At 44.9% G+C, this 12,095-nt stretch overlaps 1 protein-coding gene across 4 annotated transcripts in view; it reads right to left on the bottom strand.

Moving 5' to 3' along the window:
• The window catches only part of LOC119466618 (uncharacterized), a 44,848-nt gene that overhangs the window by 24,429 nt on the left and 8,324 nt on the right, over positions 1-12,095 (bottom strand). For 3 of the 4 annotated variants that reach the window (XM_049657294.1, XM_049657296.1, XM_049657297.1), the window contains exons 3-7: positions 11,767-12,027; positions 8,738-8,932; positions 2,037-2,186; positions 515-703; positions 389-406 (exon numbers count right to left, since the gene is read on the bottom strand). In XM_049657294.1, the coding sequence (XP_049513251.1) occupies positions 389-406; positions 515-703; positions 2,037-2,186; positions 8,738-8,932; positions 11,767-12,027 (813 nt within the window). The remainder of the gene's footprint in view (positions 1-388; positions 407-514; positions 704-2,036; positions 2,187-8,737; positions 8,933-11,766; positions 12,028-12,095) is intronic. The other variant, XM_049657295.1, reaches the window with a different exon arrangement.

Genomic DNA, 12,095 nt, shown 5'->3' with positions numbered 1-12,095 from the left:
TTACTCACTGCGCAATCTACACCACAAGAATGGAGATTAGACAAATCCATGTACTACCAAGTATTCCCGAGGGAGCAAGACTATTGCAACACCAGAGTTCCCCTCTATGACTTTTTCTAGGAAACTATGGCAATTACGATAGTTGTATGCCAAAACTTTCTTGAAACAAATTTCACTCAAGCTGGATCGGTGGTTTCCTGAACAGTGCGCTAGCATTCTTGCATGCATTTTTTCAAAGGCAGGAAAGAACTGAAGCCAGCGTTTAAAAACTGAACATAAAAAAAAAATTCCCACGCCAATAACGGAAGCATGGGCAAAAATAATGTGCGGGTGCGAGCGTGCAAGCACAACCATGCAGATGAAGATGAAAGCAGGCAGGTGCGCTTACCTTCTTTGCACGGCGATCCTGCGTGGAAGTAGTAAGGCAACGAATTTATCAGTTTTGAACAAACTCCCACAATGAGGTACGGCCCACATTTTTCCAAGGGAACCTCCCATGCGGCAGGGAGCTTACCTGACGCACAGAGCCCTCGGGGATTTCTTCACAGTTTCCGTAGTCGACGTACTGAACGCCCAGTAATCCGCCCTTGGCATGCACCACGCGGGCACGGTACCACTGCCCGTCTTCAGAGTACAGGGCTACGCACGCCTGGCCTGGGCGAATGTCGCTGCTGATCACGTCACCAAGAGTGGCATAGTACGTCTGCCACAAAGCAGAGATGAAGCAAAAAGCACAATGTATGTACAAGATAATTGCATAGCAACAGCATGGTATGATAAAAGCAAGGCATTAAAGAGACATTAAAGAGAAAATTTGAGCTGCATTAGTAACTAACTCTTCTGCATACCTGCCAACCTAGTAACATAAAAAGTCGGAAGACTGCCGCGCAAGGGGGGGGGGGGGGTAAAAATTTTGTGCCACCGTGTGAAATGGCGCACGTGTCACCTCTCCACGAAATGACAAAGCATGGAAACTCCGTCGTGTACGATATCATAAAGTGCCATCTGTCACTTAACTAAACTCGAGGAAACGAAGAGTAGTTAGACATTCCGCACTTCACTCAACAACCTGACAAAGCCAAAAGCGTAGCGCACTCACGATCATATAACAACTGGATTGCTAAAAATGCGTGAGCTAGCCAGAGACGAGCCAATCGGGAAAATCCAATATGGCAGCGCCCGTTGGGTTCTTGAGTTCATGGTAGTGCCGGTTGCCGCTACCACGATTCAAAGTGCATGCTGGTGACTAACTGCTCCCGCGCTGCTTTCTCGGATGGTTTTATTACAGGGCATATTATAATTATAGTGATAGGACGTAAAAAAAATCGAAAAAAAAAAACCGCTGTGCTGTGGCGACTGCTTTTCGGGATATTTGAGGTCGCGTCCGTACAATCGGGAGAGGTGGGCAAAATTCGGGAGAGTTGGCAGGTATGCATCTGCAATACCAAAGAGTCACTCTTACAGGATAGCAGGCTTTATAAGCCAGAAATGATGGAAAAATTAAAGATGGGTGGCAACGCCGGCTTCAAGTTCTCACAGCAGTGCGCCATGACGTATTGAATTTTGACGCCTGCCGAGTAAAGATGCACTACATTGTATTCTAAAGGAGCCAAGGATTAAACATAGCAAGTACCTTTCTTAAGCCACAACAGCCAAAATACAAAACTTAGAAACCATTAACATCACACTTACGTGCCAAACTAGGGATGCGGCATGAAATTTTTAGAAATGGAACTGCGGTGTTTTCTATTCGAATATTTGTTTTACATTGAAATTAAAGCAAATTCAGTATTGAAAGAACAGTTTAACAGCCAAACTATGTTTCTCTTTTCCCTTCCCCCTTTTTTTGCAGCCTGAGTGCATGCACAGCGGCGTGCTAGGCTAGAAGAGGCGACGGCTGACGCGGTCCAAAGTGCTTGCCAAGCCGAACCTGCGATGGTCGGTACTCCCGTGAGATACAAGATCCCCAGAACATCAACAATTAACCTGAAGCTTGCCACTATGGCATACCTCACAAAAAACACGGCACAGCTTACCTGCATTTCACTCATGAGTTGCTCCAGGGCATTCCGTGTCTCTGCAAGCTGAACGAAGACTTCGCCAGGCGTCAACACCCAGCAAACTTCGACGGGCACCGCAACACCTTCTATCAGAGCCGGATATTGAAAGCCGCCCACATGGTAAAGCTGTACAAGAAGATTGAGTTCAAGTGAACCTCCATCCATCAAAATGATCCAACTGACAGATTGCGAGAGAAAAGAAAAGTGTGCAGATATTAAAAGTTTCAAATATGAAACCTAGCTTCGAATATTGAATAATATGCACATGCACTTATAAGCAAGTTAGGTTATTTCAATATGTTGGAACATCGCAATTACGTTGTCAACGGTAAAAAAAAAATAGACTAGTAAGCCGTTACACTAAAAGATTGTGTATTTGACTCGTGCAGGGTTCATACATAAATTCAATACAAAATTCAAGGGCAATTCAATGATTTCAAGGGCGAAATTCAAGGAGGGGAAAAAAAAAAAAAAAACTATTGTACACTTACAATAAAAAAATAGTAAAATCCCCTTCTTAGCTGCCATTTCTTGCAGCTGAGCAGCTGCTGAGTCGTATACATGCCTCCAGCTCTTAAGAGGGCTTTATAAAGTTGAATTTTCTACTGCAATGATATCAATCACCTTCCAGCATGACGGCTAGTAGTGTCCAGCTTCAGCCAAAGAGACTCGTTGTGTCAAAGCCAAATGGCTAAAGCTTACTTTCTGCCAGGCATTTCTAGAGTGTAGGACTCGAAAATGGAGCCATAACGGCTGCGGTGTGAATTGGCAAAGCAACAAAAATAGTGGTACGGTTTGGTCGCTGCATCTGGCTTCATCTAACTCTACAATGGCAATGTCCATTTAAGCAAGCCTGTCGGTGGATGCCGAAGGACACAACACATTGAAACACTGAAAAGAAAATATCTAGGATCATTTTCCAATACGCATTGCCCATTGCATAGCTCAGATGCCGAGTCTGTAGCTTTGAAGGTTCAAAAGTCACCCATCACTCCGGTTTTCGAGGAATTCAAAGAGCACATTTATACCGTATTTACTCGCGTAACAAACGCACTCGTGTAATGAATGCACCCACCCCCAAATTGGTCGCGAAAAATCTGAAAATTTTTTTCCTCACGTAATGAACGCACCCCCAATTTTGCTACTGTGCAGTCCCACGATCGAACGGCTGTGCTACAGTTTTTCGCAGAGACTAGGATCTTCCACTCTGTGTTTAAAGCAAGCGCACTAAATCTCGATACCCGTCTATGGCAAAGCCATGACGAGAGAACACAGGCGGGAAGCATGCTGTAAGAACAGGCTGCGCATTATCACAGTCGCTTGGGACCCGACAGAAGCAGCGACCGCGATAACGCTCAGCCTGCTCTTACCGCATGCTTGCCACCAGTGCCAGCGCAAAGGCACTGCGCAGGCTAGAGAGAGAAAAACGACCACTGGCACTTAGCAACCGTACTTAACGCAGTTTATGGACTTTATTCTGATTGGACTCTCCCCTGCTTCGCTTGGGAGAGTCCAAGTGAAGCAGGGGCGGCTGGCTAATGGTCGGCATAGTCTGTTGCTCGCTTTTCTGCTTGTCTTTGGTTTCGCTATGTGCGATGGGCTTAAAGTCGAGTTATACGCCTGCTGTAGGACAGAGTTTATCTGCTTACAAAACGGAAACGCTGATCAGATACCAATAAACATTGACATGCCGATAAGCGGGACGGTCGAGCAAAGAGACGCACACAGCGTGCTTGTCAAAACAGTTACTGAAAAGCAGCACTTCAATGTGATGCTTGCAATAACGGCAGACGGACGGAAGCGGCTGTGAGGATGAACTGTTGAAAAACCACAATGTTCATGAAGCGGTGGTTTGGTCGTTTCGATGCGTGGTGAAGTGCAATAAAAATTCTGTTATGGTTTCCAAGAAGCTTACATCTATTTTTACTGCAAAGATAAGTTATTTAATGCATTTTTCAAATAATTACGGTCGCAGTGTTAAATTTTTGCTGTTTTGAAAAAGTTCCCATAAAATTTACCCCACATAATAAACGCACCCCCCTAACTTTGCTTCGATTATTTGGTGAAAAAAAAAAAGTGCATTCATTATGCGAGTATATACGGCACTTAAGGTAGGTCACCACCTTCAAAAGCGCTTTTGAAAAAAAAAAAAAAAAAAGAAATTGTCTTTGGGGGGGGGGGGGGGGGGTTAGCATGTTCAAGCTCCCTGTCTATTCAAGAATATTTAGCAAAAAGAATTATATGTTATCTTAAGCCATTCAAAAGTTATGACCATTTTTCCAATCCCTCGTAGATGCATCTGAAACCAAAACTGAAGGTTTCCGAATCCACAGCATCTGCCATCTCGCCATAAATGTGTCTTTGTACTATACATATTACGTAATGTTAAGTTGTTTAAGTACGTTCTAAAGCTTTTGGAAGCCTTTTGTGGTAATGTTTTCGATTTATTTAAAAGTTTGTAAAGAGGGCTGCAGGGTGCCTCGGCACTCCGTTTACATAGCGCGTGTTTGCGTTGGTTTGCGTTTGCGTTATTTGTGCCATCTGAGCTTTTTCGTACGCCATTTCGCGCTAGCGGATTTAGTTCTAGCCCTTCAAGGCGAAAATTATATTACTCCACGAAATATGGCAAAGTACAGGACGAAAAGGAAGCGTCAATCCAGTGACTGTCGCTATGCGAGGAAGGCCGCACGTGAGGCAGCTGGAGACGCAAGACGGGCCAGAAAAAAAATATGTGCTTCAGCTCGCTCAAAAGGAGATCGCGCCGCTTTTAAGGAGGGCCCAAGCTATGAGCCTGGTCGATTTTAGACATATTGAATTTTTTTTTATCACATCGACATTCGGTTCAAATCTTAAACGACATTTTTTTCAAAACGTGATTTTTTGCATTCTACAGCTACGCGAACAGTGATAACTTTCCTTCTAATAAATATTTTCGCATAAAATTCAGTGTGCTATTTCTTTATATACCGAGATGTGCATTCAAGCAGAATGATTGAAAACGAGCAGTAACTTTTATACTATGGCCAAATGTGTGAAAAACAAACCTGACAGATATCAACTTTATTAGTCTTTTTATGATAACGCACCTTAGCTTAGAAATATGGTAACTGTGGTGGTTAGATGCACAGGTTATTGCCCTCATTACGTACATGCCAAGTCGCATTTGAATCGCGCCAACCATTTTGTAGTTATGACTGTTGGTGCAACATACACATTTTGGCACATTTTGATTTATATAATTCTTTTTGTTTACATTTTTATTAAGTTCATAATTTAAATGTTTCAAACTACCTAAGCTTTACAAGCAAAACTGTAATTGTAACTTTTGGACTACAATTGTAAATTTTTTTCTCAAAGGTGGTGACCTACCTTAAGGAGTTTTAAGGGCCCTAAAAACCCTTGAATTTTGCCAAATTCAAGGGTTTTGCAGGATTTCAATTAGGTGTACAAACTCTGCTCTTGTTAGCTTGGAAAAATTGAGCAATTCACATCAGCTGTCTGTTCTAGCCAACCTGTGCCTTATAACACGCTCAAAAACTTAGAGGCATCTGACCTCTCACCAGCCACCACTCATTGCATTTGCTGCCAAGCAATAACCTCACGACTGGGGATGGCATTTCAAAAGTAACAAATGCGTAAGGTAAAAGCTGTGCTCACACCCAACGCAAATGAACTGGTGCTGTACTGTTTGCTATGGCCGTAGCTTAGAAAAGAATTGCATAAGAACACTGTCTCTTCCTTTTTCCTAATCTCTGTGTCACATGCAAGCAGGCCTTCAGCAGCACAGCTTGTGCAGTAAGCCCCTTTTGTTTTCCTTCAGTGCGAGACGTCTGACCGATTTACTGTTGTCAAGGTACTGCATTGACAAGAAACTAATATAGCGCAACCACTTATATAATGCGAGATATACTACATTATACTACAGGAAGAAGGGAGAAAGCCTCTTCGATTGCATTAAAATAAATGTTTTGGTTATAACTCCAAGTAAGCATGTGCAATGCACCTGTACTTGTTTAGAATAGTGCCTTCTAGCATACTTTGATGCACTGCGGCATTTTGGTAAAGCTCATCGCGGAACACCCATCGCCTGCGAGATCTGGGGCGGTATTCTGCAAGAGTCTACCTTAGTGGACTGTCCATTTCGGCGGCCGCTGATTCGCTGCTACTTGACGTGCAGGAAGGTGCCAGCCAGTCTTTTTCCTGCACGTCATGCAGCAGCGAATCAGCGGTCGCCGAAATGGACAGTCCACTAAGTAGACTCTTACAGAATACCGCCCCTTTACTAAATGTCCCGGGTCTCGCTCAGGCGCGTATTGCAGTAGCAGATCTGTAGCAGATCTAGCAGAGAAGGCGCGGCATGTGGCAGTGAGCTGGCATATTTGTATAGTGAGGCTGCGTGGACGGGCATCACTGCTGGAGACTGACCCATTGAAGCTACACACCCGGAAAGAGCATTCTTACAGCAGTTGCGGGTTGTTTTGTGCAGTTGCCCCCACTAAGACATCCGAGCCTTGCGAGAAAACCAGCCTCTCAGTAGCAAGGGCACAGGTTTGCAGACAGTGAGGTTGTACTCGAAGCACAAAGAGGGGGTACTCAGATGTCTTAGTGGCCGGGCGCACTTTTACGCACGACATTTATCCAGCAGCACGTAGCCATCACAAAATTCAACACGAAATCAGACATATTCTTAGATAAGATAGAATCAAACGCTAAGAACCGTGTTTGCTTTCACACAGCCAGCAACATAATCGTTTCGCATGATCTCCCAGCACCAACTGCAATTGTACAATATGTTTTCCAGCAGCTAGATACAACGTGAACAAGAAAAGACACGAGGCAAGCGTGATTGAGAGCAGTAGGCACCCACCATGGTAGTTTCCCCGCAGTACTCGTCTGCCCGCATCACAAGAAACCGTGATGCGAGTTTTGGCGGCTTCAGCAAGCGTAAGCCGCAAAAATGACAACGCACATTGGCTACTTGTTCTGCAACGATTTGCGCAACGCTTCAAATTACGTAGATGTAAACTATAGTACAATCTGCCAAATATTGAAAACGCAGCTTCCTTTGCCCACCATCCTATGGTTTTGCCTGGGTCGGTCAGTCGGTCACTAGTCGGGTTTTCGCAGAGTAGATTCAATCACACTCTTTTAAAAGAAGAGTATTATAAATAAGTCTTTTGTTTTGTACTTGTATCACCTCTGCAAATAAAGTTCTTACTGACGCCTGCGCAACAATTTTTTTTTAAGGGTGTGCGAATACAGCTGAACCTCGTCCATACATTGTGGAGCAAAGAGAACACGAACAAAAAGTACTGAGCCGGAAGACTGTAGACATATGGTGGCCGCATACCAACCTCTGCCCGCCAGCACAGCAGCCTGATGTTCTAACCATAATGATGACGATTCCATACAGGGACACATACCCAAGAAGCGGGAGGTACAATGACACTTGCCCTGAACAGGCGATTGGCTAAATAAAAAGCATTTCCGCATGTTCATAATGATGATGTTTTCCATACAATCACACATGCCAAAGAAGCAGGTGGTACAATGGCAAATACCCACAGTGGGGGATTGGCCAAGAAGCGAGGTACATATCGTGCCTCCAAGTAGCTCCGAGATGATTGCAGCGTGTTAATGATGATTATGATTTCCTACTATGGCACATACCCACAATCGGGGATTGGCTGAGAAGCGTGTCTGTGTGTTGATAACGATTTCCATACAATGGCACATACCAAAGAAGTGGTTGGTACAATGGGCCAGCCTACAATGGGGGGGATTGGCCAAGAAGTGGCCAGTACATTAATGCGAACTCCTACTATCTCTTCGAGATTATCACCGCGTGTTGATTTCCTACCATATCACATACCCACAACGAGGATTGTCCAAGAAGCGTTTCTGCATATTGGTAATGATTATCATACAATGGCACGTACCCAAGAAGAGGGTAGTAAAATGGCACTTGCTCAGAACGCGTACTGTCTCTTCAAGAACATCACTGTTTACTATTACGATTTACTTAATATGGCACACACCTGCAATGAAGGCTCAGCCAAGTCATCTCTCTGCATTTTGATGATGATGATTGTTCCGTTACTAAGGCACATACCCACAACGGGGGATTATAAATGAGTGTCTGTGTTGATTATGATGATAATTTCCATACTGTCTATGGCATGTGCCCAAAACCGAGAAGCGGGGCGATAAATTTTGTGCCATCAACTAGCATTTTTAAAATTGTCACCAGGAATGAAATGTGTGAAAGTTATAGCATTTCATTAACCATTTCACGAAATCTTGCTTCAGATAGATTTCAACATGCACATTGGACCTGCGTAATTTTTTTTGTAAGTTCGGATCGTTCATTTTCCGGGTTAGTACTATTCCGTGGTTTCCATTCTCTAAAATGTATGAATGAGCTTCTACTGTATTCGCACACCCTTAAAAAAATTGTTAGGCAGGCATGAGCAAGAATTTTATTTGCAAAGGTGATACAAACCGTTACTAATGCCTAAAATGCCTAAAATGATCAATCCAAGTGGTGGGAAACTTGGTGCGGTTATGCAGGAAAACCTGTAATAGCCAAAACAGACCAGTTTAAAAAAAACATCTTCCTCCAATTTCTCAGTCTTTGGTATCTCCTTAATGCCTAAAAATGGCTAAAAACGCCTGACCTCCTGAGAAGACATCTGTACAGGAGGCATGTGCACCGAAGACGCTGGAGGCTGTGGAGGACAAGCAAGGCCACCCGAACACTGCACGAGTCCTTCCTGTATCAGCTGATCGCGAGCGTTCACCCCAGTCGGGAGAATGATGTCAACATCGTGGACTTTGTCGGGGCTACAACGATGCACCTTGAGGGTCACCTCCTGTCAAACAGAAATCAGAGGCTTAGTAGTAGCATTTGGCAATTGTTTAAAAAGCAGTAGTTAACAACAAATTAGGCAGAAACCACCAAAGCATGACTGTCAAAGTAAAACGAGAGCCTCCAGGTAGATCCACCGAGACAGGCCGCTGTGGACACTTATTCGTTAGCTATACTGGTTAAAAGGGGACGTGGCAACAAAATGATGCACTTGGCCAAAAACGTTTCTAGTTCACTTAATTTTTTTCGTGATCCTCTGACATTTCTTTTATCACATGACAAATATAACAAAGTACACCGTAGAGATTAATTAAGTAATTTAATTTTGGGGTTTTATGTGCCACAACCACGATCTGATTAAGAGGCACGCCATAGTGGGGGACTCATGACGTGTTTCCTGCTCCTATAGCTCTTAACACTTCCACGTCATCGTCATGGATGGCGATTTGGATCAAGGCCCTGCCTTATCTGACACGGCTAATGCAATGACCGTCATGAGGGCATTCGCGGAGAGGTGGTGCCTGATGGGAGAAACTGGCTTGCGGCCTTGCAGAGTTTTAGGGTGCCATTGTCACGGCAACGCCACCATGGTGGCAAGTGAAAATCTATCATAGATTTTGTTGCTGCCTGCTCGCAAATAAAACTTGTCTGGGGGTGTGTTTGAGTGAGAATTAACATGCTTTATTTTTTCTTTTCTGCCTGGTAAGTCTATAGCCGCTCATCTGCCATTGTCGGTTGATTAGTACATCACTTAGTGCGTACCTGATCCATGAATTCACCAACTACATATTAACGAGGTTTTACTGTACAAAAAAATTATGCGTGGCCCTGCTACCGCAAACACCAGAGACCAGCGGAGCTGGAGAAAGCCTAGTACACAGTAGTGGCAAACCACACACTTAGTTTCCTGGCATTCAAGATTTATTCGCGATGTTCTGCATAGTATCGCGATTAATTCAACTGGCCACGTGCACAAGCCTCTGGATCTTCATTTCTTCGCCTACGGGAACGCTCGCCCTCCCTCAATCTTAACTCGGGATGTTCTCTTCTGCGACGCTTGGTTTCAGCTTCCCTAGCTCTCGCTTCAGTCTTTCGGAAGCAACTTAGTGTCCAGTTCTCTGGTCGAAGCCTGCCGAGCCGCAGCCAGAGGCATCGGCTGCAGTCACGGACACCAGGCGTGTTCGGCACAAAAGCGGGGAAATGTGATCGGTGTCGGCAGCAGCTCTACGTGTCCCACTACCACATGCCTCACTCCTCCTCTCCACCTCACATCCGCTATTATGCGCAATGCTATTTTTATACTCTGCTTTCGCTCTCCCTCAGCTCTCTTCCCCAGCTCGGCGAAGCTATCGCACAGCTGGTATGGGGTTGCTAGGCAACGCAGTGACGTCATTGCTCGGCGAGGTTTTGCGGCTCGTGGCACAAGTTACGGCCGGCTTAAACAGCTCCGCTGTTAATAATCAGTGGCTGACTTTACAGAACCTTTTCACAGTACCAGAGGTGTCAGCATTCTGGACTGCAGAAGTCTCTTTCCGGAGCACCATGCACAAGCTCCTTTCAGCTTACCTCAAAACTACCACTGCAATTCTGATGTACTTAACTAGTTCTAGAAAAGACGCAGGTCTATAATGAGAAGCGCAGAGGACGCTGGATGCCAGTCAGCTATTCCTGAAAAGGTATCAGCACACTACTTCGCCTCGTCTCAATGAAGTGTACACCATACATCTGAACAGGGTTCTCTGCAGACATTTTTGAGGGGTGGACACTGTGTGAACAAAGGGAGGGGGGTACACATTCAACTAAGCCTCTTTTTTTTTTTCTTCGATACGACCAGTTCCGCCATTTTGAATTGTAAACTGTGCGGATTGAGGGTTGCACCGTCAATTCACGCATTAATGAAACTAACGCGAGCCATCGATGCATCCTGCTGCAATTACCAAACGTCGCCACAACGAAGGAATGCAGAGCTCGCTGCTGTCAAAATGTGCGCAAAACATGCGCCAGCGATTCAAATCTGCATCAGCCTATACGAGCACTTCTTGCATAACGAAATGCAATGCTAGTTTGATTTTCATTCGCTTCTCTTGCTCTATTTCTATATGCCAAAATATGACGCTACGGCTATTTGAAGGTTGATCTCTCCTCTTTACGATGATTCCAAAATGGCAGCATTGAATCAACGAAAAGTTGTGTGCTCCTCGGTGCGATGGCATTTCCCGACACCTAATTTTTGTTTACAATGCACCAGAAAGGTGCGATTTTCTCAACGTCTACGTCACTTTTTTTTTCATATATTTCCGCACATGTAAGGAACACCCGAGGATTGCGAAAAATGACTTGGGAAATTTTGACCGGTCAACCAGTGGTGGGTGGCAGTTCCACCGCCACCCACCATGGGTAGATCCCTGAACCTGAGCAATGCTTTTTTTTTATTATGACATACTGAATTGCGAGGCAACTAGGCCAGGGCCTCGTAGTTGCATCACTGGTTGGCAGGTGGAGAAGTTAAGCACACACACCATTCTCTCCTGAAAGGGCACCATGCTACAGAATATTAAAGTCAGTGCCCGACAAACAACATTCAGCAGCTCAGCAATTTTGCATACACGTCATGTTGAAACAATGAAAATACTTAAAAAGGGCATAGGTAAAAACCGTAATAAAATACGAGAAACAGTAGCACAAAAATATCACAAGGCAAAGAAAGGATACATGCAGGCCTTTCCTTGCCTTGTCGTTTTTGCAAGTACGAGCAATGCAAAGTAATGAACTTGGCAACCTTTCTGCTCTCATAGCGACCACCAGTAGTATCTCTGCAGCAAAGCACTGGAGACAAACCTGATCGACGAGAATCTCATCCAGTCTAGCTGTTGCCGCGGCAGCGTCCATGGCCACGGCACCGCTGAGCCTGCAAGCCACTGCCTGGCATGGGATGGACCTCAGGCTGTCCGGCAGTTGCTTGATCCCCGAGTCATCCACGTTCTCGCTGTTGCCATAGTCGACAAAGAACACGGTGACGCTTCCAGGGTGCAGCTCTCGGATGACGCCCCGGTACCAGCAGCCATCTTCAGAATAGAGGGCGCAACAGGCAGTGCCCACCTGAAATGCCCGTAAGGGAGCAACTTAGCCTTTCAGAGGCAAGTGTGAGAAAGTCGAAACCCCACAAC

The sequence above is a fragment of the Dermacentor silvarum genome, chromosome 10, assembly GCF_013339745.2.
Source record: "Dermacentor silvarum isolate Dsil-2018 chromosome 10, BIME_Dsil_1.4, whole genome shotgun sequence".
Classification (NCBI taxonomy): domain Eukaryota; kingdom Metazoa; phylum Arthropoda; class Arachnida; order Ixodida; family Ixodidae; genus Dermacentor; species Dermacentor silvarum.
The sequence above is the reverse complement of the archived record's forward strand: the minus strand, read 5'-3'. Positions and strand labels throughout refer to the sequence as shown.